The sequence below is a fragment of the Halichoeres trimaculatus genome, unplaced genomic scaffold (assembly GCF_033239565.1).
Source record: "Halichoeres trimaculatus isolate MK-OKI-2021-1 unplaced genomic scaffold, fHalTri1.1 fHalTri1_scaffold_14, whole genome shotgun sequence".
NCBI classification, from domain to species: domain Eukaryota; kingdom Metazoa; phylum Chordata; class Actinopteri; order Labriformes; family Labridae; genus Halichoeres; species Halichoeres trimaculatus.
Genome location: NW_027437192.1, coordinates 6,754,382 through 6,781,743, shown reverse-complemented (window position 1 = coordinate 6,781,743; position 27,362 = coordinate 6,754,382). Strand labels below are relative to the sequence as shown.

The 27,362-nt window shown below is 42.0% G+C and overlaps 1 protein-coding gene across 1 annotated transcript in view; it reads left to right on the top strand.

Moving 5' to 3' along the window:
- The first annotated feature begins 349 nt into the window (after positions 1–349).
- Positions 350–27,362, top strand: part of LOC141802665 (uncharacterized) — a 29,370-nt gene continuing 2,357 nt past the window's right edge. The window contains exons 1-36 of the mRNA XM_074686237.1: positions 350–582; positions 1,156–1,265; positions 1,539–3,477; positions 3,912–3,992; positions 4,075–4,163; positions 4,247–6,110; positions 6,369–6,461; positions 8,154–8,726; positions 8,869–8,942; positions 9,335–9,469; positions 9,617–9,777; positions 9,865–10,021; positions 10,110–10,301; positions 10,450–10,600; positions 10,894–10,928; positions 11,101–11,306; positions 13,007–13,148; positions 13,248–13,448; positions 13,540–13,690; positions 14,825–14,913; positions 15,213–15,305; positions 15,494–15,732; positions 15,820–16,003; positions 16,095–16,289; positions 20,017–20,167; positions 20,366–20,481; positions 20,725–20,877; positions 20,987–21,137; positions 21,269–21,441; positions 21,859–21,985; positions 22,877–23,002; positions 23,095–23,132; positions 23,324–23,441; positions 23,545–23,657; positions 25,141–25,309; positions 25,423–25,673. Coding sequence (XP_074542338.1) covers positions 1,161–1,265; positions 1,539–3,477; positions 3,912–3,992; positions 4,075–4,163; positions 4,247–6,110; positions 6,369–6,461; positions 8,154–8,726; positions 8,869–8,942; positions 9,335–9,469; positions 9,617–9,777; positions 9,865–10,021; positions 10,110–10,301; positions 10,450–10,600; positions 10,894–10,928; positions 11,101–11,306; positions 13,007–13,148; positions 13,248–13,448; positions 13,540–13,690; positions 14,825–14,913; positions 15,213–15,305; positions 15,494–15,732; positions 15,820–16,003; positions 16,095–16,289; positions 20,017–20,167; positions 20,366–20,481; positions 20,725–20,877; positions 20,987–21,137; positions 21,269–21,441; positions 21,859–21,985; positions 22,877–23,002; positions 23,095–23,132; positions 23,324–23,441; positions 23,545–23,657; positions 25,141–25,309; positions 25,423–25,673 — 8,835 coding nt within the window. The 5' untranslated portion in view covers positions 350–582; positions 1,156–1,160. The remainder of the gene's footprint in view (positions 583–1,155; positions 1,266–1,538; positions 3,478–3,911; positions 3,993–4,074; positions 4,164–4,246; positions 6,111–6,368; positions 6,462–8,153; positions 8,727–8,868; positions 8,943–9,334; positions 9,470–9,616; positions 9,778–9,864; positions 10,022–10,109; positions 10,302–10,449; positions 10,601–10,893; positions 10,929–11,100; positions 11,307–13,006; positions 13,149–13,247; positions 13,449–13,539; positions 13,691–14,824; positions 14,914–15,212; positions 15,306–15,493; positions 15,733–15,819; positions 16,004–16,094; positions 16,290–20,016; positions 20,168–20,365; positions 20,482–20,724; positions 20,878–20,986; positions 21,138–21,268; positions 21,442–21,858; positions 21,986–22,876; positions 23,003–23,094; positions 23,133–23,323; positions 23,442–23,544; positions 23,658–25,140; positions 25,310–25,422; positions 25,674–27,362) is intronic.

The window sequence follows — 27,362 nt, the reverse complement described above, 5'->3', positions numbered from 1 at the left end:
AACTTTGTTCTCCTGTGTTAATTGTACTTTCACAAGTTGTTGTGTTTGTTTTTGTTTTTTAGTTTAAAAATCGTTAAACTTGTTTTCTCATATATACTTTACAGTTGAGGCAAGAAAGGTCAATCCTTTTCACGCACATATCCTCATAAAGCGCGTTCACCAGTTTGTTGACAGTCCGCCGCCTCTCCCCATGGCTGGAGCACACACGCGTTCTGATTCGTCGCTCCCAAAGTCTGCCTGTGACGTCGCAGCGACTGATTGGCTAACACTGCTGCGGCGGGCTGTAGAGCTCACTGCGTCACGGGGTCGCAGCGAAGACGAAACAGAAAATAAAAGATGGCTGCCGCAGTGTATACTACGGTTGATACTGCTCTGACTTTAACTTTGGGATATTAAAGTTAAGGTACAACTTCCTGTTCGTACAACATATGCATCGTTTTTCATTTAATTCGTAACAGCAGTGGTCAAAGTGCTTTTATCTTTTGTTTACTGCACGTAACTGCCAGAAAGCTAGCAAGGCATGAGTGCTACATAGCAACACTACTGGGAAACAGCATTGAACACATCAACCAACTTAGCCAGGTAGCACATTTTTCTGCAGTTTCATTCTAACATGCACCCTTATTGAGAATATGCGGTTTATGGCATCGGAAGTGAAGTCTGCTTCTGTTTACACAACTAATAATCGTGTAAAAACCTTACATTTAAGCTTTTTTTTTTTTAAGGCGTCTTTATTTACCAGATTTTTAGCAGTTAACAAAATCTTGGAAGAATGAGCTGTCGTCTTGATCCTTTGATAAAATAGTTGTAAACATAAGGAGTAGAAGCTCATGAGTGAGTTTTAAGAAGTGCATATGCTATTTCTTGTATAAGTTCACAGTTAACTTGACAGACATACTGTAACTTGTGTCCAAACTTGTGTTGTTTTAACTTCTTTTTTAATGTTTGACAGATATTTGATGTTTTTTCATATTTAGCCCATCTTCTGTTCCCAAGGTCTGGCTAGGTGGCTGATGTGTCTTTAAAAGCAAAGATGTATTAAGTGAAAGGAAAATTAAGATTTATTTTGAGTGCTGTAATTCTCATCTTAATTCATGTTTTCTACAACTTTACAAATCATTAAATTAAATTAAGTATCTCTTCTACAATTTCCAGCCATTATGGAGGACCAGAGACAGCTACAGACTCCTAGGCAAGATAACCCAGAGCACATTTCTACGTACTCCAACTCTTGTGCTACTTCATCGACACCAAGAGTTAAAGGGGTATGTTTGAATTCTTTCACAGACCGCTTGTGTTTATTTTTTCATTATTACAGAGAATAAGACTTCTGCAACAAAAGATGCTGTTCTCACTCAACTCTGAGTCTGACTTCAACATTTCTTGTGGGCAAAATCTCATCCATAACTTTGTGTTTATTTAGAATAGGTTTTTCCTGCTTTTGCTTTTGTTAAAGAAACAAAAATGTAATAAGAGGCAAAATGATACAATTATGATACCAATCGAGCCTTGTTAATACTTGGTGTTGTGTTCTTCAGCTTCAGGAGAGGAGTGCAGCCTCTAGTTTGGACAAATGCGGCACTGAAGACGAACAGTTTGATGACGATGATATTTTCGAGCTTGTTGACAGCGGCTCCAGCTCTGACAGTGGAAGTGAAAGTGTTCCCAACACCAAGAGTCAGCCGGACTTGGGACGAAATTCATCCTCAAGTGATTCAAATGACTCTCCAGGGACGTTTGAGCTGAAACCTGGCACTGCTTCGTGCTCCCGTAAAAACAGTAAGACTGCTCTCGGCGCCGGTGAGCCAGACTCTGAGGATGATTCCAGACCCAGAAAACTTTCACTAAGGCCCAAAGTTGCTTCTTATGCCGTTAAGAACTACTGTTATTTCTGCTCTGCTGGCCATGCTAAGTTGGCGCGACATCTTTTGAAGCATATCGGGGAAGACCCTGATCTAGCAAAAGCTTTTTCATTACCCAAAGGCTCCAAGGAGCGCAAAAGAATACTTGGTGATTTTCGGTCCAAAGGGAATTACCGACATAATCAGGAAGTGTTGAAGCACAACTGTGGAGAGTTGAAACTGAAAAGACGACCTAATAATAAGAAAAAGGGTGCTGCTGCGTCATATCTGCACTGCCCATACTGTAAAGGCATGTATCTTCAGAATGGGATGTGGAAACACATGAGTGAATGTCCTTCAAGGGAAACACCAAACTCTTCGGCAGGTAGCACGAAAAACGATGAGACTGCGCTTGCTGAGTCCCTGTTGGTTCAAAATCCACCGCCTGCTGCACAGGATTTACTCTTAGATATGAAAAAAGACCCAGTTGCATTTGCAGTTCAGCACGATGTTCTTCTAATCAAGCTGGCAGAGCATCTGTCTGACAAGGATCCAAATAATCAAAGACAATCTGAATCTGTCAGATTCAGTTTACGAGCAATGGGAAGGCTTTTGCTAGAACTCCATGAAAAGTCAATAACAAGCTTCAAGGATGCAATCAAACCTGAAAATTTCTACACAGTGGTCAGAGGTGTTGAAAGAATTGCTAGTTATAGTGCGAAAAGAGGGAGGTACACCAAACCCTCTCTGGCTCTGAAACTGGGACATTTGCTTAAAAAAATAGCCATCATAGTCCTCAAACTGGAAAACAACGATAAGAAGATGAAAACAGACGCCAGAATGTTTATAAAGTTATATAACGAAAAATGGACCCAGCTCATCTCCAAATCAGACCTCACTTTGTCAGGAGGAGAAAAGTCCAAAAAGCTGCTCACAGTCCCATTCACCCGTGATGTGCAGCTTTTCTATCGGTATCTGGAATCAGAATCAGCCTCCGCTGTGGACGGCCTGACGACCACAGAAGATCAGGAGGTTTACGCTGCGCTCTGCAGAGTGACTCTCGCTAAAGTGTCGGTCCTAAACAAATGTGCCCCCGAGGTTTCAAGAATGACACTGAAGGCATTCCAGGAGAGAGAAGACGCCACCCAAGTCCTGTCTCGTCACTTCATCAGAATAAATGTAGAGAATAAAGAAGGCCAGAACGTCACCCCCCTGCTGACCTCTGACCTCGTCAATGCAATAACACTGCTTGTGAGCAAAAGAAACGCATGCGGCGTTCACAAAGACAATCCCTTCTTGTTTGCAAAGCCGAACTCTTCACCTACAAGTATTTACCAAGGGAAGCAGAGCGTCAAAACTTTTTCTATTCTCTGTCGTGCAAAGAACCCAGAGCATCTCCTAGCGGCGTGCTGTCACAAATACATAACGAGAGTCTTTCAGGTCCTCACGCTGGAGAACGACGAGCTGAAGCATCTCGCCAAACTGCTGGGTCACAAGCTTCGAGCTGACAGAGACTTCTATCTGCAACCATGGGCAGCAGTGGACCTCGCAAAGATAGCAACGCTTATTCAGGCGATGGAGAAGGGCTGTCTGGAGGAATACAAGGGGAAGTCTCTGAAGGAAGTGGAGATTGAAGGTTTGTATCAAGGCAGTGATGAATACGGGTTGGTTAGTCCCATGAAAATATTCTGAAATATTTAATTTCTAATGAGAGCGCAGACCTCCACCAAGCATATTGTGATTGTCACCAACACTTTGGTCCGACTTTAATGTTATACTCCCTTTCAGCAGACTGTCTGCTACAATTTGGTGTTAGCTGCAGGTTTGTACAATAATTTTTTTCCTGACAGTGTTGAAAATTATGATGACCCAGAACATATTTCATATTCTGGATCTTAGTATCCAGAATATTGCCAGGATCTGGATCGTACTTTTACATCTGTCAGAAATTATGGTGACCTTGTCTTGTGTTGTTTTGTAAAGCAATCCGACCATTTGTCGTGGAGTTATATACACATGGTGAAAACAGTGGTTGCTTATTAAGTCTTTCATGTTTTTCTTTTGCTCAAGATGAACTGGAGCTGGATGAGGAGCAACTCAGTCCTGAAATCTCTGATGCTGAAGAAGGTGATGGAGATCTGCAAGAGACAGGTTTGATGAACAGATGACCTGTGCATGACCTGTGTATCTCTAGTTTACGCTTCAACTTGTTACATTTTTGGCAAATTTTCAGATGCTGAGAAACAAAAAGCTAACATGGAGGAGCAAAGAACCCCGGAGGAGGAGGAGAGACAGCCGTCTCCTGGGGAAGATGCTCCAGAGGTACTCAGAGACAAAGTTTGTTGATCAAACTGTTTTGTGTTTGTTTTTGTAACACTGAGGAAATTTCTTGTTGATAACTCCAGGTTCAAGAGTTCAAGAGAGGATTGTCTGGTTCTGAATCCTGCAATGAAGACGAGGACAAACCTAAAAGTCTTCCGAGTAGCGACGGCAGTGAAGAGGAGTACATCCCGGGCAGTGGAGCAAGTAGCGATGAGAGTGATTTTGCCAATGAAAACCAGCGGGTTTTGAGGAAAAAATCGGTGTCAGCATCCTCTAAAAAGCGGCGCTTTCACGATGAGTCATTCGATGAGTATGAGTCTGATTCCAGCTCTGATAAAAAGCCTAAAGCACGCTATGATAGAAACAAAAACTATTGTTTTGTGTGCGGGAAAGCTCAGTCTAAAGTTTCCCGCCACTTTTTCACCCATAGAAACGAAGATCCTGATATAGCTGCAATGTTTAAACTGCGCAAAAACTCCAAGGAGCGATTTCAGCGCCTGAACGAGCTTCGAGAACGAGGAAATTCTAAACATAATGATTTAGTTCTGAAGACCGGATACGGACAATTAAAAGTGAGACAAAAGAAACCAGAGAAGCCTCTTATCACCAAGACGTGCCTGTTTTGTAAAGGAGTCTTTACCAGTCAGGAGATGAGGAAACATATCCCAAAATGTTCCATGAGGAAGTCCACAGAAGCACCGAGCTGCAAGAACAAAGTCCTGTTTGGGGTCGCTTCTGCAGAGTCAGCCGACAGCCCTGAAGCCTCATCAGAAGTGAGCAGTCTGCTAAAAAGTATGAAGCAGGATGAGATCACTGCTGCAGTGATGAATGATTCCCTTCTTCTGCTTATGGCTCGGTACATCTGGCTGATGAATGAGAAAAAGAAAAGATTGGTGCAGAAGCTGAGGTGGATTGGGAGTCTTCTGTTAACATTAAAGAAATCCTCAGTATCAAACCTCGAAGATGCCATGAAGCCGGAAAACTTTGGAAAAGTTGTTGAAGCAGTCAAAGAGCTGTCTGATTTCAACGAAGAGAGGAAGTCTTATGGGAAACCATGTATGTTGAAAACTGTTGGATGCACTTTGAAGCACATGGGTGAAATCCACTATGCCAGAGCGCTGAGCGAAGGCAGTGACAAACAGAGGATTGAAGAAGCGCAGGCGTTCATGAAGTTGAGTTCGAACGAATGGGGCGGCTTCTACAAAACAAAATCAACACGGACCGTTCCCTTCATCCAGGACGTGCAGCTGCTTTTCCAGAGCATGGAGAAGACGGCAGAGTCAGCTCTCGAGAGTCTGACAAAGTATGCATGTGAGCCAGTCTACTGCGCGCTCTCCAAAGTCGTGGTTGCTCATCTGCTGATCTTGAACCAAAACACGGAAATCTTTGAACTCTCGCTGAAGTCATTTCAGGAAAGAGAGGAGGCTGAGGCTGCTGTGGGCCAATCGCAGCTCGAGCAGATCCTTTCTGCGCAGTCAAGAAAGATCAGTGTGATGAGCAACAAGGGGAAACCTGTCATCGTGACTCTGACTCCTGCGTTGCTCGCTGCGTTGGAGCTGCTAGAGAGCAAAAGAGAAGCGTGTGGTGTTAACCCCAACAGTCTCTTCCTGTTTGCACAGCCTGGTGCACAAGGCACAAACTTCTTCCAAGGAATCAGGTGCTTCAGCTTGGCTGTGTCTCGGTGCAACGCAGGGAACAAAGCGATCCTCAGGTCTTTGTTTTTCCGTAAACACCTTACACGGGTTTTCCAGATCCTCAGCCTCTCAAACGAACACCTGGATGAGCTGGCCAAGCTGCTGGGTCGTGAGATCAAGACCGACAGGGAGCATTATCAGAAGCTGGAGGCGGTGCCGGACATCGCACGACTCTTAGAGCTCCTGTCAGCCGTGGAGACGGGGACTCTGGAGAGGTTTGAAGGAAAATCTTTTGAGGAGATTGAGTTTGCAGGTATGTGTTCAAATTAGAATTTAATTTTGTAAATCATGCAGTGCACAAAAACCCATCCTCAGCTCACTGCCAATCCCACAAACACATGTTCTACTGTCTTGTGATTAAAAGTGAGCATTCCAGTCAAATTATAATCAGAGAATGTTCATCTTTAAAGTTTTAAAAGTCAAAATGCCATGATTACGTCTTGATTATGATCAAAATACCTCCACATACATCCTGTCAGTGCGGTCATGTTCACTTTGTTTGTACTTAAAGGCGAGTTGAAGCCACATTCAGAGCCCAACAATCCTGAGAACAGTGACGCTGAGGAAGACGATGACGAATCTGAAAGCTCCTTTCAGAGGAAAAGTAAGTGATGGATTTTAAATCTCCTCTTCCTTCTCTTTACACTCAGTGATTTGTGCTTTCCAGTCCCTCAGAAAAGTTTTTCAAGCATAAATCTTTTCAGAAGCACTGACACATTATTACTTATCACACACTAACTTGGTATCAAAGAGATCAAAGAGTGACTTAAATGTTTTGTTTTCTATCACCGCCCCCTGTTTTATTTTTATTTTTTTTTATTTTATTTTAATCTATTACCTCTGCCAAGGATGCTATGTTTTGGGGAAAGTTTGTTTGTTTATTTGTCTGTGAACAACATAACTCAAAAACTAACCAACAGATCTTGATGCAATTTTAAGGCAATGTTCAAAATAGGATAAGGAAGAAGTGATTAAATTTTGGAGGTGATCTGGATTAGGGATGGGAATTAATAAGATTTTGTCAATACCAATTCCCTTATCACTTCCTGTTGTGAATTTTCTTGGTACAAAAAGTAGCTTTACAGGTTTTCTGTGTCAACAACATTTAATTGAGTTTATACTGTAAGTGAATAAAATGTAATTGGTCCCTGAGTCTGGATATTTCTGGGCATAATTACACAGAAACAGGTAAGAATTGCACACAATGTGACATTGATGTACTGTGTTATAATATACTAATAATTCAAGTAGGCCATCTAGTGTCTCAAAGTGGTTATAGCAATGGTTTAAGTTGTTTGGAAGTTTTCCGTAGTTATGAAGTCAGCCATGAGCCTTTCATTAGCCTGTTGGCTTTTCACATTTGAAAGAGTTGATGTGATATGTTTCTGTGATGAAAGATGAAATTCTATTCTGAAGCTGAAGTTATACTGATGTATGCTAACTGCTAGCATATCAATGCAGTTTCCCATATATGTTTGCATCAGGCTTGCGCTATTTTGTTAAATAAGGTGATTTATACCGTTTCAAATGTACTGAATATGAATCTCCTGAAAGAGAGTAATGTATATTTCTCAATGAAGTCAGTTCTTTAGAAAAACTTCAAACTGAAATTCCTAAATCAGAGTTTTCTTTGGAAACGTTACCCAACTGCTAAGCTAAGATAGCTGCAGCAGATTAGTGGACATAAGGCCCGGCGGCTCCAGCATAATGCAAACAATTGATGATGGAATCGTTAAGCACAAAGGCTAACTATATCGATGAATTGAAACATTTCTTATCAATTCTCAACAGGAACCAGTTTTCGATTCCCATCCCTAATCTGGATCACCGTCTGGATCCAGAATTTTTTTAAAGGATTCTTTGTCATTGTGAGATAGGGCTGTTTTCACCATGTGTGTATATAACTCCAGGATAAATGGTCAGATTGCTTTCCAAAACAATACAAGACAAGGTCACCATAATTTCTGACAGATGTTAAAGTACGATCCAGATCCTGGCAACATTCTGGATACTGAGATCCGGAATATAAAATATGTACTGGGTCATCATAGTTTTCAACACTGTCAGGCAACAAATTATGATACAAACCTGCAACTAACACCAAATTGTAGCAGACAGTCTGCTGAAAGGGAGTATAACATTAAAGTAGGACTAAAGTGTTGGTGACAATCACAATATGCTTGGTGGAGGTCTGTGCTCTCTGAGTGATTTTCTAGTTAATTTATTTAATTCTTTTTAATAGTATTTTTTTAAATTTTATTTACAGTTTCTAACTTATCTTTTTTATCACATCCAGGTTCCGCAAAAAAATCCTCTTCAAGAAAGAAACCCCCCGGCAGCTCTTCCAGAAAACGTCAATCAAAGGGACGTGGCCCAGGCAAGAGAAAAAGAGAAGAAACAGACACGAGGCAGGAAAGTGAGGACGAGGCCTCTGAGCTGAAGGATGAGGAACAAAAAGAAGTGAACACAGAACAAGATGACCGCTCAGAGGAAAAACCTGAGAGCCCCGGTGAAAAGACATCACAGGAAACGCCACCGTGTAGAAATAACGACACAGCAAACATGTCTTATAGTGACAACGATGATGACATGGACGTGGACTTTGACTCTGATGAGGACATTCCTGGAAATGAGGAAAACAATGAAGATGATGGCAGACAGGATTCAGAAGAAATGCCACTTTTACCGAGTGAGAAAGATGTGAAGAAGCAAGAAAGGGCTAGCCTTGATACAACAAAAAAGGTCAGCGCTGCAGAAGAGATGGACACGGACTCAGAGGACCACATAGGAGAAGATCAAGAAGAAGCTGAGGAGCAGAGAGACCCGATGGATGTGGACAGCCGGAGTTCCTCTCCTCCTTCAGATCAAGGTAAAATGAATCTGGTGGATTGCATGAATTTGTGATGATGATTTGAGACAATAACTTTAAACTTTTACCTCTGATCTGTTAGAGTGGAACTGCCACACAAAAACTAACAACCATACTTGATATTTTTATTCTTATTTCTTAGAAAAAAGGAAAAAGGTTTTAGCTGCAATGATTGGGAAGTCACAACTGAGGATAGTCATCCCAAAACTGGACTTGGCAAGTATCCAATTTATCTTTATGTTCCCAAATATTATAATTAAAAAGGATGAGCAGCAAATTTTCTTTTTATTTTGGCACTTTCAGCGTTTTTCTTGGTTTAAGGGCCTGTCTCCACTAACATTTTTTTTAACTTTATGTTGATTAAAAAAAATTAGAAGTAAGCATTCAAAGCTTTTTTTAAACCCTCTTTATTGTCCCTTTTAAAGGAAGTGGGACAATAGTGATATAGAGTACACTAAAAATATTGCTGGTGGACACAGGCCCTAATTCCATGACTGCTAATGATTTTTTCTGTAGGTTTTTTCCTACAGTTTTTTAATGAATATTCAGTGGTTAAAACAATAAGTGAATAAAAGTTTGAACAACACTTGTTTTTTTCTTTTTTTAAGGAGAAGCTGAAGGCTCCAATTCTCCTCTCCCAGCTGTTTCCTGCAGTCACATCAGTAGAGAAAGATCAGCCTGTCCTTTCTGACAGCAAACAGCATCAAAAATCCTCGACATCCACTGATGCCAGCAGTGAAAAGGTACCAGAGAAGTAAAAAGATGCATTACTCACAGGATAAACACAGCGTTTAGAGACGTTACCCTGTCAGATTACATGTTGGATAGCTTTTTCCTTTATTTATGATAAAAACACAAAAAAACTGAATACACTTCATCTAAAATCTCAGGAGATCCAGATGATGTGCTCTCACTGTCGGGAGATCATGTTGAAGGGCCAAACAGCTTTTCAGAAAAAAGGCTTCACAGATGTCTTCTGCTCCAAAGACTGCCTGTTTAAAATGTTTCCCGTCAATAAACCTGTGACCAGACCCTGCTTTCACTGCTCCAAGTGAGTCTTTGAGAAACAGTACTTAAAAACTGATATAAGCCTGTGTGTATGCATGAACTCTAAATCATGTTTCCTTCTCATCACCAGAGACATAGCAAACCTCTCTGACCTCATCATGGCCGCTGTGGACGCGAAAGGAACCATCAAGGACTTCTGCAGCATGACGTGCCTCTGCTCCTTTAGGTCGAACTCAGCCAGTCCAACCCATCAGCGGGTCTGCAACATGTGCAAAAAATCAGGAACCGTAAGCTGATTTGAAATATATATATTTAAATTATTGTCAACACAACTTTTCATAAAACTCAGCACTCCTCTGTCTGTACCTTCCACAGACCAAATGCGGCCTGATGATAAATGATATTTTCTACAAGTTCTGCAGTGAAAACTGCTTTGAAGATTTCCGCCGAGCCAACCTCACAGTCTGTGCGAAATGCAAGGCCACCAGCTACAAACCGCTCAAGCTCAAGCTCCGGGAGGAGACCCAAAGCTTTTGCAGCCAGAAATGTCTGGATGATTTCACAAAGGTACAAAAGTAGAGAAGCAACAGATGCTGTCCAGATAGTCCAGAAACTGTTTGTGTTACAGAAGCTTCAGCGCAGGTTTGAAGAATTTTTGTCTTGATTTATCTTCAACCTCCAGTCGTTTCAATTTTCTTTTTGGTTTTTCCTGCAGGAAATCCAGCGACCTTATCGGTGCACCATGTGCGGCGTTTTTCAACCGGCATCAGACATGGTTACTCATGACATCGGCGAGAGCATCGTTGAGCTTTTCTGCGCTCGTAGCTGTGTGATATCGTACAAGCTGCGACCAGTGAACCACAGAGGTACAGCACGACAGATTTCTTGTGAATGGGGAACACACTTTTTGTTGAGTTAGGTCTGACAGCTGTTTATAACTAATTTCTGAGATCTAAAACTGATTCCAGATTTTAGATTGAAGTTATTTAATAGTTTAAAAAATTTATAATAGTATGAAATATTTCTTCATGAGAGAAAATGTGGCTTTATTCACTTTCATTCAAAATGTTTCGTTTAAAATGTTGTTTATCTGCTTGTATCTCTTCCAAAAGAACCTATGTTTTGAGTAAACTGTGTGACCTTGTGATTCTTCCTCTAGAAATGAATGCAGCTGAAGGCGATCATTCCGCACAGGTAATAAGTTTTGATTTTATTCAAAGAAAAACACAAAACTGAGAAGCCATCATCGGCAGATACGTTTTTTTTGCTCTTTTCTTTTATTATATTATTTTAAATGAAGCTTTAATAAACAGACAATAGCTTTTACTCAGGAGAGTCATGAGAAAGACTTTCTGTTTTCCCGCAGGAGGAGATGAAGAACGCTTCACACTCGACTGCGAACAGGAACGATGCTCCTCCTGATGCCGAAACGAGTAACGCACCGACAGTCACAGTTGGAGACTTGGTGTACTGCACCGAGTGTGGGAAGGTGCTGCCCCCGGGGAAGACAGTCTGTCCTCGCTCCTGTGTCGTTCCAGATCATCAGCACAGAAAATGCTTCAGCTGCAATGAGTGGGTTCAGAATGTTTGTCTCCGTGTTTTTATGACATGCAAGCATTTAAAGTGATACTCCGGGATGGAACAAGTTGGGTCCTATCACAAGGTTTAGGGCAGAAATTACCCCTACAGCAGTGTTTTTGTGCAGCAGAAGCCCAGGGCGCTCGCACCAAACACCCCCTCCCTGCTCCTCTGCACTCAGACTGGGCCATATTTTACTTGACCAAAAAACACAAATTAACGGACCCCCACCGAAAAAATCTGATATCGGTCTGCATTCACGCTTTATTTAGAGAATTTTCAGCGCGTTACTTTCACACAAAAGCACCGCTAAATAAGGCTCTAGTTCTCATCGTGTCTCTTCGTCCTGGCAGACTACCTGGGTTTGTTTATATCTGGCACGCCGCGTGCACGGACTGATACACTAAGCGGCGAGAGCCTCGTAGCCAGCTGTGGCTCTGCAGCGGAGGTAGCGCCGTTTTATGACACAATGAGAACTAGAGCCTTATTTAGCGGTGCTTTTGTGTGAAAGTAACGCGCTGAAAATTCTCTAAATAAAGCGTGAATGCAGACCGATATCAGATTTTTTGGGTGGGAGTCCGTTTATTTGTGTTTTTGGTCAAGTAAAATATGGCCCCGTCTGAGTGTAGAGGAAACCGGCAGAGGAGCAGGGAGGGGGTCTTTGGTGCGAGCGCTCTGGGCTTCTGCTGCACAAAAACACTTCTGTAGGGGTAATTTCTGCCCTAAACCTTGTGATAGGACCCAACTTGTTCCATCCCGGAGTATCACTTTAATGGAGGATTTTGTTTCAGGGTGTCTGCACATTCTTGAAAAGTCTTAAAAAGTCTTAAATTCATGTATCTAAAATTAAGGCCTTAAAGGTGACGTAGGTAAGATGGCGATTTAAAAGCCAGCACAGCCCCTCTCACAAGAACGCAAACGCAACACAGTACCTACCAATATCAAAACACTCTGCGCTCAAAGGCTTCACAACGACGAGCAACACAACTTCTGCAACGATGTTTGATTCTGAGGTCAGTTTTTAATGCTAACTTCAACTACAAGTTGTGCTCATCAGGGTTTATCTAGCTTTTACTTTTCACTGTATTGTGAGATACTTGATAGAACAAAGCTGTATTAGCATGTACAAACAGAGTTATTGGTATTTGTATTTACCTTACCTCGCTTCCATTTTCTCAGGCACGTCCTCCTGACGTTCCTGTTCCTCACCAAAGTCATCATCTCTGCGATGTCAAATTGCGAACGAAAAAAAAGACGGTTTATAGATATACTAGGGTAATAAAGGGCTGAGATCAGGACAATATCAACGGCTTAGGATGACATGCTTACCTATCTGAAAGACTTTCTGCACCGATGCTTGATTGAGGAGGTGGGGGCAGGGTCCCCCTAGTCTTTCTCTGTTTTTTTAGAGGAGTAGAAGAGGCTGCAGACTCCTCTCCCTCATAACTGAAATCAGAGAAAATGTCGTTTATACATCTAGATAATCTGATGTGATAATTTATGATTTTGATTAAGCTCAAAGCTCAAAGCAGGGACCCCAGAGAGGCTTCAGTCCTCTCTACAACAGAAGAAGGTTTGACCCTTTCATGCACGTCATCCCAACTCTCCCTTCCTGAACTTTTCCAGAGTCTCTTCACACTTACTGCCATTAAAAACAAAAAAGGCATAAACTCATCGAGTTGTCCTCCCCTCAGGGTGATATCTCGTCCTCAAAGCGTAATCCGGGTTCCCGTGGATGATCAGGGAATGAGGGAACTGTGCAGCGACAAATGCCTCGCCTCCATCAACTCCAAGAGGTCCCTCACATTGTGCAAGATGTGCAACAAGCGCTGTGAGGTAAGAGAGAAATAAACACTCTCATTTATATATGCAGCTTTCTTCAAACAACTGTGATTATCAGCTTTATGTGAACATGAACTCCCTGTCCATCCTCAGAAGAGCGTCAGTCTGACCCTGGATGAATTCAAGCACAAGGTTTGCAGCGACACCTGCTTCATCAACTACCACGCAGCCAATGACATCCCTTTTGTTACCTGTGAAGTCTGTGGCTTACGCTCCCTGAAGCAGCTCACTCTGAGGACTGACGATGGCGACAAATTGGTCTGCAGCGGCGAGTGTCTGGTCAAGATTAAAGAAGTGAGTCAAACCTCTCATTGGCAAACGGATCAGGGGTTAATGCATCGTGCCTCACAGTGTTTCTCTTCTTTTATTTGCTCCTTCATTTCAGAGTATTAAGGAACCCCAGATGTGCCCCATGTGCCAGATGTTCCATCAGATGTCAGACATGGTTGAAGATCAAAACGAAGAGGGCAGGTTGGACTTCTTCTGCAGCAACAGATGCATGATGGTGCACAAGGCTCAATCTCTCCCTGTGCCAGGTATCAGTCTTTTTGGCATTTCCTCAGTACTGACAAGCAGCAATGTTTGGGAAATTGCTTTAAAAAGTTATTGCTATAATTACTTGTTACTTTCCCAAATAAGTAATTAAATTAGTAACTAAATTACTTCTTCATAAATGTTATTTGTTACGGTCAAAATAAATTATTGTGTTAGCTTTTTTAAAAACCTTTAATTTAGCAAAAGAAGTCAGTTTTTGAGCAGGTTTTGCTCTGAGATGATCTCATGTCTTTTCTTGTCATTTACATCTGTGAAGTTGAAGTAGTGTCTGTTTACTTCCACCCTGAAAACACCAGTTTTAACCAGACAGACTTGTGCATGTTAAATCTGTGGCTCCTGTCCTGTGTCTGGCCGAGTGAGCCAGGCCGAATAGACCTGCCAACACTCCCAATTTAGGAGGGATTCTCCCACTTTTTTTTGTCTTTCACTCCACTCTCGGACTTATACTTTCCCCCTGATTAATAACTTATTTGTAAGTCTAGTCCTGTCATCTCTAACAGTTTTTCAAGTCAAAACAAGTCGGCTACTTGAACCGTACACTCAAACCTCAAAAAGCATCCACCCCTCCCTCTCCCTGGAGTTGGTTTGATCCAAAGACGCTGAATGAGATCCTCACTGACTGCAGGTTACACAAACACACAGGTCGCTGTGTGATATTTGTTGCTGAAAAGTTTACTTTAGCATCAGCTCTTTTATTTAAAGACGTGTCAACATGATCGTACTCATCTTTACTTGTGTGTCTGGCGCTTTCACCACATTTTATCTGCAGCTCCTCTCTGTGCCTGGCTGAGAAAGCCAGGCTGGATACATAGTAACACGCCTAGTTTCATTGTCGTTAACAGCGTTATAACGTTTGACGTAGTAGTGAGATTACCAATTACTGGAAAAAGTAAGTTACTGACTAGCAGTGATCCATGATGATGTTTGTTTGCTTAATCTACTCAGTTTAATGTTAAGCAGACTTCTGTAACACAAATACAAGAGATTCACCATTCCTCTGAATGATCAAAAGCTTGGTTTTACATGTTGTATTACATCTATGGAGGGGATTGTCTTCAAACGATGTCTTCAACTGTTTTTGAGTCATTTTTGTATTTTTTTCTTTGTTTTTACAGGAAGGAAAATACCACTGGTTTCCAAGGAGGAGAAGGAGAAGAAGGAAGAGGACATCAAAGAAGAGCAAATTACACTAAATATGGACTCAGTGAGTGCTCAAAGTCTTCTTTTAAAACATTTTGCAATGATTCAAGGCATGTTTTTCTTTTGTTCTCTTTTTTTTTTGAAGCAACTGGATGATACCTGAGATTTTTCAAGTGATGGATATGATTTAAAGAAAAAAAGACGGACAGAAAAGTTGGACTAGGTTACGAGTACTTTCTTCTTGAGATTGGTTGTTAAAAAATAAAATTGTGGCAGGTTAAATATAACAGGAAAATAAAATGATCACCCTGTCAGACTCTTCTCTTTTTGTGTTGCTAATCTGTCTTTTCACTCCTTATCAAGATTAAACAAGAGCCTATTGAAGAGGAGTACAAACCAGATCTCGGTAATCTCTTATCCAATAAAAACATCAAGGATGAGCCGAATGTGGCAAAGGTAGGACGATGATACTGTTCACACAAAAACGTTTTTAAGATGAGAATAAACCCTGTTTTCAATGTTTAGTTATGGAGAAGAGGTCTGGAGAGGGAAAAGATGAGACACAGGAGAGGAGATCTAAAAATGTCTCTAAACAGCAGGACAACGGCCAGTCTGTGAGCGATCCACTCTTCTGTTTCTGACAGGACGACTTGAAGACTGAAGAAGCCTCAAGTTTCTCCTCACCAAGAAATTCCACGTCCACAGAGCCCACTGTGACCACCTTTGATGTGCTTCAGTCTTGCTCCAGCTGCAACAAGGTCCTGATGGATGGAGAGACGGCTTATCAGAAGAAGAACCACTCAGAGATCTTCTGCTCCTCTCCCTGCCTTTTGAAATTTTTCCAGATGAAAGAAGATCAAACAAGCTGCACCTTCTGCCTTCAGTGAGTCACACACAAGTTTGATTCAGTCAAAGGGAACTATTTGACGATTGATGATTTAGATGATTGAACCCCTCCCTGTTCCTCCAGGACAATAACACGAAAGACCAGGACAGTCCTCCAGGCTCCAGTGGATGATGAGGGGACTATGAAGGATTTCTGCAGCCAGACCTGCATGTTCTCCTTTAACTACAAGAGAATGATGAACACCAAAGTGTCCATCGTGCCCGTGGCTTCACATTCACAGTGCAGCATGTGCAACAGATACTGCATTGTGAGAGAATGAGAAATATCTTCAAAAAGATCAATCATAGCTTAACTTTCTGCCCTAACAGCTGATCCACTCTCTATTTGTCCACCTGCAGAGTAAACATGAGGTCATGAAGGACGCTGTCACTCACAAGATCTGCAGCGATCCCTGCTTCGTCCGTTTCTGTAATTTGAACAAGATGTTGATCTGTGTGAACTGTTATTCAAACTTAACAGCACCTCTGACGGTTAGCATGGAAGACTGCTGCAAACAGATGTGCAGCGCTAAGTGTCTGGCTCAGTACAAAAAGGTAAGAAGACAAAAAACATTCACCACATACTGCTCATAAGGGCCTTAGTACACAAACACCTCACAGAGCATCTTTTTGTTGCTCCACTCAGAGTGGTCTCAGTTTTGGAGCACCCTCCTGCTGCTCAGAGTCACTCCTCCACATAGACCAATCAAAGGAGGAGAAGGACTACTGATATACATACAGAGGAGAGATAAACCTCAGATGTTGGTTTTCACTAAAAGGAGAAGTAGAAGTATAACTGTAAGATGAAGGACAACTTTACTTAAAGGCAAAAATCACTTTATTAAGTCTTTTAGTGAAATTTCTGGGTCTTTGTCTTTCCTCCAAGCCCACAAAATGTGATATTCAATAACAAAACCTGTAAATAGTAGTGCTTTTGAATGTAGAATCCTGACCTTAAACCAGCTGTTTGGATTTTGGGCATTTGCCGACATCACAGTTGATCTTTTTCGACCAATCAGGAGCAAGTCTGACCTGATTGGTCCACAGGAGCAGAAACCCCCTCCCCTCTCCTCCCCACTGCGAGAGAGATTCCTGTGTGTTTTATACAGTCCATGGTAAAGAGCAGCCATGATGTTTCCACTGCAGTGAGAGGTCGGAGTTCAGAATGCCAAAACTGAAGAGCTGCGCTGTTGTTGGCTGTAAACAGCCACATAATTCTTTGCACAAGCTTCCCATCCCGGAAGAAGACAAGACTAAGTGGTTAGAGTTCATTTATCGAGGAAAAGTGCCAGATACACTCAGTAAAGCTGTGCATGTGTGTGCTAGTCACTTCACGGCCGACTGCTTTGCCAACTTTGGACAGTACAACAGAGGGCTAGCGAATAGACTGGTCCTGAATCCAGGCGCATTGCCAACCATACGCCAACAAACGTCGGACTCTGGAAATGTGAGTATTTTAAATGCTGTGAGCTGTGGGGCAGATGTAAGAGCTTTTCCTCAGTGTGCACTCGGAGCTCGGTAGTCATGAACTATGTTACAGTTCGTGTCTGCAGCCTACTAAGGCTGCATTCAAAGACCGATTACGTCACAGCGGTGCGTCGAAGACAGTCCCGTTTCAAAGGCCCCTTCAGATACTGACGAATCCGGTCTCCTTTGCGGGTGCTACGAAGGATGGATTCGGTGAATCCTTCTCAGGGCGCGGTCACACTGGCCATCCAAACCGTTACTTAAGCACGATTGCCCCCCGCAGAGCTGTTCCGCCGCTGAAGAAAACGGCTAACGGTCACACTACCTCTATATGAACCAGACTTTAGCAAGTATCACTCACGCGCATGGCTGGCTACGTCATCGTGAAGCGTCTGTTTACATTGAGCGCGATCTCATCAGAGTCAGCACAATGAGACACTAACACAACCATGCAGCAACTTTAGAGACTTTTAGACTTGTAGTTAGTCGTTTGGCCCAGACACAGCCCTCTATAACCCCCGCTTTGTTCAAAACAGACACGGCTCTAGTGGCTCTTTTTAGTGGCTCTAGATATAACAGACACGAACTCCCCCGGATAGGAGGTCATACAGAGCATAACTGCTGATTTTATTGACTCACAACCTGCCGACGGACATAGCAAGAACTCCCGGGTCATCGAGCTAGCCGGCTACATAGCCCATTGGCAGGGAACGGAACCCGCTAAGAGTAGAGGAAGGGGTGTGTGCATGTACATAAACAACAACTAGTGTACTGACATGGCGACTGTGGACAGTCACTGGAATATGTGACTGTTAAATGCAGACCCATGTACATTCACCGGGAGTTAACGGCGGTGTTTGTGGCTGTTGTTTACATCCCACCCGATGCTAATGCTAGCGCGGCTAACTGACTACCCCACAGCAGCAGAGTAGACACCCCGAAGCAGCACACATCATAGCAGGGGACCTTCAAATGGTGCTTTCCCAGGTTTCAGCACGTCAAGTGTGCCACCAGAGGAGCTAATACACTGGACAAGGTGTACTCCAACATCAAGCTGGGCTAAAAGGCTAAACAGCTAGCACACCTGGGCCAGTCTGACCACATGTCCCTGCTCATGATCCCTGCATACAGCCCCCCTTCAGGAGGGGGGATCACAACCTGGGCTGATGATGCCTCTGAGCAGCTACAGGGCTGCTTTGAAAGAACTAACTGGGACATTTTTGAACACCCAGACCTGGGGATGTTCACAGACAGAGTTCTGTGCTACATCAAAGCACAGACAATGTCACAGTGGCTCAGAGGACGTCACTGTAAAGTATCATCAACACGGCCAAAAACATCACCGACTGCCCCCTCCTCAAACTGGAAGAACTGCATCATTTCTGCTGCCTCCGAAAGGCGGAAAAATAACCCTGGACCCCTCTTTGTCAGTGTTGCCAGATTTGGTTGAGCTATATTCGCCCAATCACGTTCCAAAACTCGCCCACTTCCGCAAAAAAAATGCCCAATAGTGTTTTACACACGAAAACATTTAATATTTTTATAAATGTGGATTTAAATGCTTTTACAGTATTAAACATTGAAGCCCAAATGGCAAGTTGTATTATTACAGACAGTGCATGTCACAGAAAATGTGGAAAAAATGCACCTCCTGTATCCCAGTGCCAGGCCCAAGTTGAGCGCGCGGGCTTCTGCCTCAGGCTTCTGTGTCGGCGCACTATGCTAGTTTGTTGATGTGACGTCACGTTGTTATGGCGACATTGATAGCGACTGAATAACTCACTGCAAATAAATGTGTTTTTAGTTGAATATAATACGAGTGAATGAAGTATTCTGAATTTTGTATTTGTACTGTCTTTAAACCATAAAATAACAGTTTGTTGTGCTGTTTCCGCAATATAAAAAAACGCCAGATGTTGGCAAAAGCAGCCCAAATATTATATACCCGCCCAATGCATTTTTTCCCCGCCAGATGTAATCAAAAGTAGCCCAATTGGGTGGTTTTCCGCCCAATCTGGCAACACTGCTCTCTGTTTAATCTGTTACTGTCAGGCAGGCGGTACAGGTCTATCACCACAAGGACAAACCGGTTCAGAGACAGTTTCTACCCGACCACAGTAAGGGTCCTGAACAAAGGTTAAAATCTCAACTGTCGTCATATAATTACAATATAACAAATACCTCATGTAATGTTTTATATTTTTGCTCTTGCACACTAGCTTTTGTAAATTGTCTGACACCCACCGGCCACCGTGCACAGGCCCTAATTTGCCATCAAAAAAACTGTTTTTTTTTCAGGTTTTAGTGACCTATGGTTTTGTTTCCTGTAGGTACAGGTTTAGGGATGAGCGGTGATCTTGAAATTATATTATCTGATCCATATAAATTATTTTTTCCAATGTTTTTATAACCTCTGGTAATAATGCGGTTAATCTGCCAGACAGTGTCTGTACAGCATCTGAAAACTGTTTTTCTTTGTGCCATAATGATACTAAAACATTCAAAATAACATGAGAAGCGTAAATACCAGTTGGTGGTTGAATGGATGGGGCACTCTTGAGTTGAATGGCAAAGAGAAAAACTTCTACAAAAAATAAACAAAAGATGAGATTAAGTGCAAATTTTCTCATGTAAAACTAGAATAATATGTCACCGAATCTAACTAGCCTAAGACTAGCCTGAAATACACATCCCGAGCTGTTTTAGATTTAACATGGCATTGGCAACATAATAGGTTTGATCTGATACATTTCTTCTTTTAAGATTTAAGAACTAAAACCCTCTCTGTCTGTATCTTCTCTCTTATTTTTTGCAGAAAGCCAAAACCCCTCATCCGTGCACCATGTGCGGCTCTTCCCTTCCGTTGGCAGATATGGTTGAATCTAAAAACAGTGAGGATGAGGTGGAGTTCTTCTGCAGCAGTGAATGTGTGGCGGAGTCCAAGATCCAGGCTGTCTGTAAGTCAGGTACGGGACGTTTTTTAGCACTTCTACGTAAGCTCCATATTTCTATTCAGCACTTCACTGCTCGGGCTAATCAAATGAAAAGAATCGACTTACATGAAACCTTAAACCCTGATTTCCTCCTGAGGTTTCTCATTATATTTATGGAATTAAAGCGCTCAGTGGATAAAGTTTTTCTCATGAGACTTATTTTTTCCAAAGGTGTTCATGTGGCTTGTGACAACTGTGGAAAGAAGACAACGCCAGCGTGTCATTTCAGCATGTCAGACGATTCCATCAGAAGCTTCTGCTCCCATGACTGCGCCATGACTTTTAAGGTAAAACAGACGATAGCCGTTACATTAAATTAAGAAAGGGTGGATAAAACATTTTCTCTCAGAAATCACTTATTCTTCAGTCAGAGCCTGTGGCTGACATAAACCACAAACACTTTCTTGTTTGACGTGTGAAATTACCCTTTGATATCTTCACATAGTAAGTTTTAGGGTGATGTAAAAACTACTATACGACCAGATGTGTTGTTGTTAATCTCTGCTTCTAACCTTTACTGCTCTTATTAGAAAAAAGGGACCGCATTGAAAAAAAACGTTCCCATCAAAGCAGCTAAAGATTCTGATCAAACCCAGACGGATCTCCTTGAACAGCAAAATCAGTTGTTTTGTGCCAAATGTGAGCGGATCATGGAAACTCCACCTAAAGTCATCAAGGAGAAGGTGGGTGGAATTTTCATTTGATCCGTTAACATCCTTGAGTAAGACCTGTTTGATTTAACCTCATGTTATTTTCACTGGAGTGATCAGATGAATATGTCTGTGTGCGCAGGATAAAGTGAGTTTTGTATGCAGCCAGTCCTGCTCTGAGGAGTTCATGATGACACACAACATCTTGGAAAAGTGTGAACACTGTAAGAAGAAAAAGATCCCCAAAATCATCAAGAGGGTGGATGGAAGAGACTGCTTCCTCTGCAGTGAGGGTACGTGTAACTCTGTGGCTTTGGAAATAGGTTCATGCAAACTCGGGTTGTAAGATTTTCGGGAGATTTGTTCTTTGTTCCCCAAAAGGGAAAAAAATCACTCAGTAAATCCTCTTCTGTCTCTTCTCCAGGGTGTAAGATGCTTTTCCATGAGGACCTGAAGAAACAGTGGGGTGAATACTGTCAGTCGTGCGCTTACTGCCTCTCCATCTCTCAGAGGCTTGTGAAGGAGAGATACATACGCACAGTACTGAAGTTCTGCTCTGACAACTGCAATTCAAGATACAGTCTGCTCTTCAAAAATGTAGGTATCAGCTGAAAATGTGTCCCTGAACATTTTCTGTTTCTTTATATTTGTACTTTTCATTTTTAATGAGCTCAGAGTGAGTTATGAAGAGTTCTGCCTGGACTTTATTCCTTTTATCAGACGTCATCAATCAGAACTGAAAGTGTATTTGTCTGATTTCAGTATTAAAACAAATCTTGTCATTAGATTTTGAAGTAGACTTTAAGTAAATGTTGGGGGTGTTGGCTTAGTTTTATTTTACTTTGATTTTCTGACTTTTGAAATTTGAATTTCCTGGAAAATGTTTTGATAACTCAGAGGAAAAGGATTAAGTAGCACAGAAATATAATGAACAATCATAACCTGCATTCTTAAATGTGTATAAACAAGTCTAAAAGCTGCTTCTTTAAAATCTCTGACTCTGTTTTTCTTCAGCATTTAGAGTGTGATGCCTGCGGTCTCAAAGGTCGACTGAGTCAGAGTCTTTCCCTCATCGGAGAGATCAAGTACTTCTGCAACATGATGTGCGTCCAACGTTTCTGCAACAAGATCCGGAAAAAGGGTACGAGCTGTAGATGGGTTTTACTTTTTATTTCTGCTCTGTGTCCACCAAAGGCCCAGTTTACACAGCGCAGTGAAAAAAAATCTGCATTTACATGGAAACGCTGAGGGATTGAAACGCTGTAGTTAGCAACAAAACTATTGTGTTTTCATCCTAAACCCCTAAGGAGTTGTTTACACAACAACTTCACAAGCGGCTTTTGGACAACACAGTTAGAGCGCCACCTACCAGCCTAGCATGCTTACTACAGCGTTTTTAGTGCGAACACAGATTTTTTTTCACTGCGCTTTAGTGTTTTCGAATAAATATTGTGTAAACGGGGCCTGAATTTGATGATCACCAGATTTCAGGGTTGTTTTGACCCTGGTGGTCATATTAAATATCTAACCCATTGACTATTTAAAAACAAATGGACATCCTCTTGCTGGGCCCGAAGTGATGTTGCCACGAAACTGCTCCCCCTGGTGGCTGGCTGCAGTATAGGTCAAGATCTTCTTCACCCCAGTCATTCCAGATGAGCTGTGGTCAAACTTAAAAAAATTAAATACACCTCATAGAAATGTTTCTCACATCTGTTTGCTGAAGATATCAGTGGGCTGCATTTTTTTAAAGTCCTCTTTTTTTCTGAAAAGTTTCCTTTTTCATTAGTTATTAGATGTTGAAAACAGGGTTTTACATCACATTTAACCATGATTGACAGCTAAAGTTCTTGTGTTGGGGGGGAATAGTGAGATACATTAGGAGGGAGAGCCAAAAAGAGATGAGACTGTCAAAGAAAGAAACTTGCCTGATAAAAGTTTGAAAAGTCAAAAGTAAATGTGAGAAAATAAAACTTCAGAGGTTTTTCAGTCAGGTGTTTTATTTTTCTTATCTTTCATTATCCGTGTGCAGATTCCTCACCTCAGCCCGTCAGCCCCACAGTCCCCTCTCCGGTCATCACTAGCGTCATCTCGCTTGCTTCAGCTGTGGACAAACAGAGCAGCACCACGTCATCTGGTTCAAACGCACAGATATCATGTGAGTACAAACAGGAGGAAAGTTAAAACAGCTTTTTTTTCCCTCATGTCAGCCACTTTTTTTCTGACCCACTCTGTTCAATTTCACCACAGACACTCCTTTTTACTATCAGGCGAACTTCGTTGGACATGTAAGTTTACCCCAAAAACAAAGTCCTCTACATCCTGAAGTTTTCCTGTGCTTCTTCTAACAAGTCCTGCTCTTTGATCACATATTAAATAATCAAAAAAATCTCCTTCATATCAGCATAACATCGCTCTCCTGAAATCCAGATGGCTTCATTGGTTGTTGAAGTTTATAAGTTATATGTTTGTCCTCCAGGCCAGCGTCCAAACTGATCCTAAAGAGCTGAAGAACAAGGCCACGCTCTGCACCCCACTGGTCCACAACAAAGGAGTCTCCTGTGCAGCACAGACTGTCAACACCTCGACACAGACCGGTAATATCTTCTCTTTGGATTCTCAACAATCAGATCAATGCATCATGGGTTTGCTTGAGAATTATGCCAAATGTGGGTTAGTAAATGTACTCTTTGTTTCCAGACAACATTGAACCCAGAACCAGAGTCCTGCCAGTCCCTGTGCCAGTTTATGTTCCTCTGCCTCTCAACATGTACAGCCAGTTCACACCGAAGCCTGTTGGCCTGCCCATACCGGTATGTAACACAAGGCACAGGGGCGGGAGTGGGTTTGATGAAACTGCTGGTTTATTTTCACTTGAGTCAGTTTGCACGTACACTCACCAGCCACTTTTTGAGGCACACCTACCCAACTGCTCATAAACGCAAATTTCTAATCAGCCAATCACGTGGCAGCAACTCAATGCATTTAGGCATGTAGACATGGTCAAGACGATCTACTGCAGTTTAAACTGAGCATCAGAATGAGGAAGAAAGGTGATTTAAGTGACTTTAAACGTGGCATGGTTGTTGGTCTGAGTATTTCATAAACTGCTGATCTACTGGGATTTTAACCCACAACCATCTCTAGGGTTTACAGAGAATGGTCCCAAAAGAGAAAATATCCACTGAGCGGCAGTTCTGTGGGACAAAATGCCTTGTTGATGCCAGAGGTCAGAGGAGAATGGACAGACTGGTTGGAGCTGATAGAAAGGCAACAGTAACTCAAATAACCACTGGTTACAACCGAGGTCTGCAGAAGAGCATCTCTGAACACACAACATGTCCAACCTTGAGGCAGATGGGCTACAGCAGCAGAAGACCACACCGGGTGACCCTCCTGTCAGCTAAGAACAGGAAACTGAGGCTACAGTTCACACAGCAACACCAAAACTGGACAATAGAAGATTGGAAAAACGTTGTCTGGTCTGATGAGTCTGGATTTCTGCTCCACATTCAGATGGTAGGGTCAGAATTTGGCGTCAATAACATGAAAGTATGGATCCATCCTGCCTTGTATCAACGGTTCAGGCTGCTGCTGGTGTAATGGTGTGGGGGATATTTTCTTGGCTCACTTTGGGCCCCTTAGTACCAACTGAGCATGGTTTAAAGTCCACAGCCTACCTGAGTATTGTTGCTGACCATGTCCATCCCTTTATGAGCACAGTGTACCCATCTTCTGATGGCTACTTCCAGCAGGATAACGCTCCATGTCATAAAGCTGGAATCATCTCAGACTGCTTTCTTCAACATGACAATGAGTTCCCTGTACTCAAATGTCCTCCACAGTCCCCAGATCTCAATCCAATAGAGCACCTTTGGAATGTGGTGGAACGGGAGATTCTCATCATGGATGTTCAGCTGACAAATCTGCAGCAACTGTGTGATGCTATCATGTTAATATGGACCAAACTCTCTGAGGAATGTTTCCAGGACATTGTTGAATCTATGCCACCAAGGATTAAAGCAGGTCTGAAGGCAAAAGAGGGTCCAACCTGGGGCTAGCAAGGTCTACCTAATAAAGTGGCTAATAAAGCTTTCTTTAACTGTCATGTTCTGCCCACCACCCTGATTCCATCACGAAAAACTAGCAGCATGGGGGATGAATGCTCGCAAGCGTCTTGAAAATTTCCAGAGCAGTGTGTGAAAGATGCTTCTCATCATTTTGTTTCCTGTTACTTGTTTTATATTAAATGTCCTGGAGAACAGAGTTTTCAGACTTTTCCTCTTTTTCCAACAGGTGCCTGTCCCTGTTTTTCTTCCTGGGAAACCAGACCCTCTCGATGAAGCTGGAAAACCCACACAGAAGGAAATCCAGACCGAAGATTTCACAGAGAAACTTGACCTCAAATCTGAGGCGGAGAAAGTGCAACATGAGAAGCAGATGCAGACAGATAGAAAAGCAACAGGTGAGGAAATCTTTGTCCCAACAATCAGTGAGAGTAAAGGGATAAAACTTTAGTTGCACTTTAGTTAATAGACCTGGTTTGATTCATCGTTTACATTTTTGTATAACTTTCAGAGCACTCCAATAACCACACAGAAGATCAACAGGCTGGTTTCAATAACCAGGAAGAAACCTGTGATAACAGAAGCTCTGGGTTACCCACTCAACCACCAGTTTCAGAAACAGATGAATCCTGTGAACGTCAGCGTGAGCGCACACATACGTCTCTTCCTTCAGCTCCGGAAACAAAAGGGAATGAGACGTGCTCAGCGCCCGGTCCTTCGTCACAAACACAACCTGCAGAGGAAGCTCACAACAAGAACAAGGTAAGTCATGACTTTTAAAGTCAATCAACTTTACCTTGTGGAGCTCCTAACAACACATTAGGTGACCAAAGTGATTCTTTTTAAAATCAGCATCAGGACACAACACTTTAAATTCAATATCATAAAATTAGGTAACACTTTACTTCAGAGGGCCGCAAATTTCATGCAGCAGCATGCACTTCGGTAAGAATCAGACAAAGTTTTTTCTTATTTCTTTGAAGTTAGCACATAATTTCTTTAAAATAATGTCCAAACTTATTGTCGCAAGTCACAATTGGTAGGTAACTATTTTTTTTCAGTTTCTTTAAAATCTACTCCAAATTGAAGGTGAGAAGGTGACGATTAGCAAATAGTTTATTTGAAATTAAATCACAATTCACCACAAAATGTTTTTAGAAGTATCCCAACATTTCTGCTATTCCCAGAGAAGCAGGTGATAAATAGCTGCTTAGTTCTTGAAAACAGAAGTTAGGTTTAATTACCTTTAAAATGTTCAGTGAATAATTCAATTTCCCAATAAGCAGTTGATAGTTAGCCTTTTTAAATGAATTTCACCAACTTCTTTTGTTGATATGCATAATTGAGATCACATGCAAAATGATAAACCTTTATGATTAGGCCTATGATGTTTTACATGATACAACTGAAGGCCCCAGATGTGATATTCACCAAGAGTGGGGTTGTAAATTGGCCTTACCTGATTGTGATAGACACTGCGAGTACAGGGGCACTGCAAAACAGAATCCAGACAAAAGTTATATGCTAATTTCACCGAATCCTCATGAAATTTCAGGGTTAATTTCAAAGAAATAAGAAAAAAAACTTTGTCTAATTATTACCTAAGTCTGATGAAATTTGCAGACCTCTAAAGTTAAGGGTTATCTAAAATTACTGTATGTTAAAAGCCAGTCTGAATAAATAGGTTTTAAGCCTGGGTTTAAAAGGCCCAAAGTCTGTAGTGGTGTGTATTTCAGGGGGCAGCTAATTTCAAAGCCTGGGTCCAGCGACTGAGCAGGCCAAACACACAGTAAATCTGTCAGATAGGGAAGAGCAATGCCATTAAAAGCTTTAAAAACAAAACTAGCAATTTAAAATCAAATATAAAAGAAACAGGGAGCAAGTGATGGGAAAACAAAACAGGGGTAACGTGTTCAAAACAGCGAGTGTTTGTTAAAAAGCGTGCAGCAGAGGGCAGTTGAGTGACAACCTAGAGACACCGACATAAAATGGATTGCATTAGTCTTGAGCTGATAAAAGCATGAATGGTTTTACTTTTGTTAAAACACACAACTGATAAAACCGTCCCTGACCACACTGTCAATTTTTTTGTCAAATTTAATATCTAATAACAAATTTAGGCCCCTTTAACACAACGTTTCATCTGAAAACCCTAAAACCCAGTGAAAAGAATCTGTGTTTACACAGAAACGCTGAGGGACTGAAACGCTGTAGTAAGCATAACAGGCCTGTAGGTGGTGCTATAACTGTCTTGTCCAGAAGCAGCTTTTGGTAGATCTCCACCAAAGCAGAGTTGAACCGAGCATCTGGTGTATTGGGGAATGCTAAGAGCAAAAGTGGAGCAACAGATGCTCATCTTGTGTAAAGACAGTCAGCAGATTCAGCAGATTGAGCAGCACAAGCACGACACGGTAGTTCACGACAATTGTAACAATGGTACTGTTGTCCTGT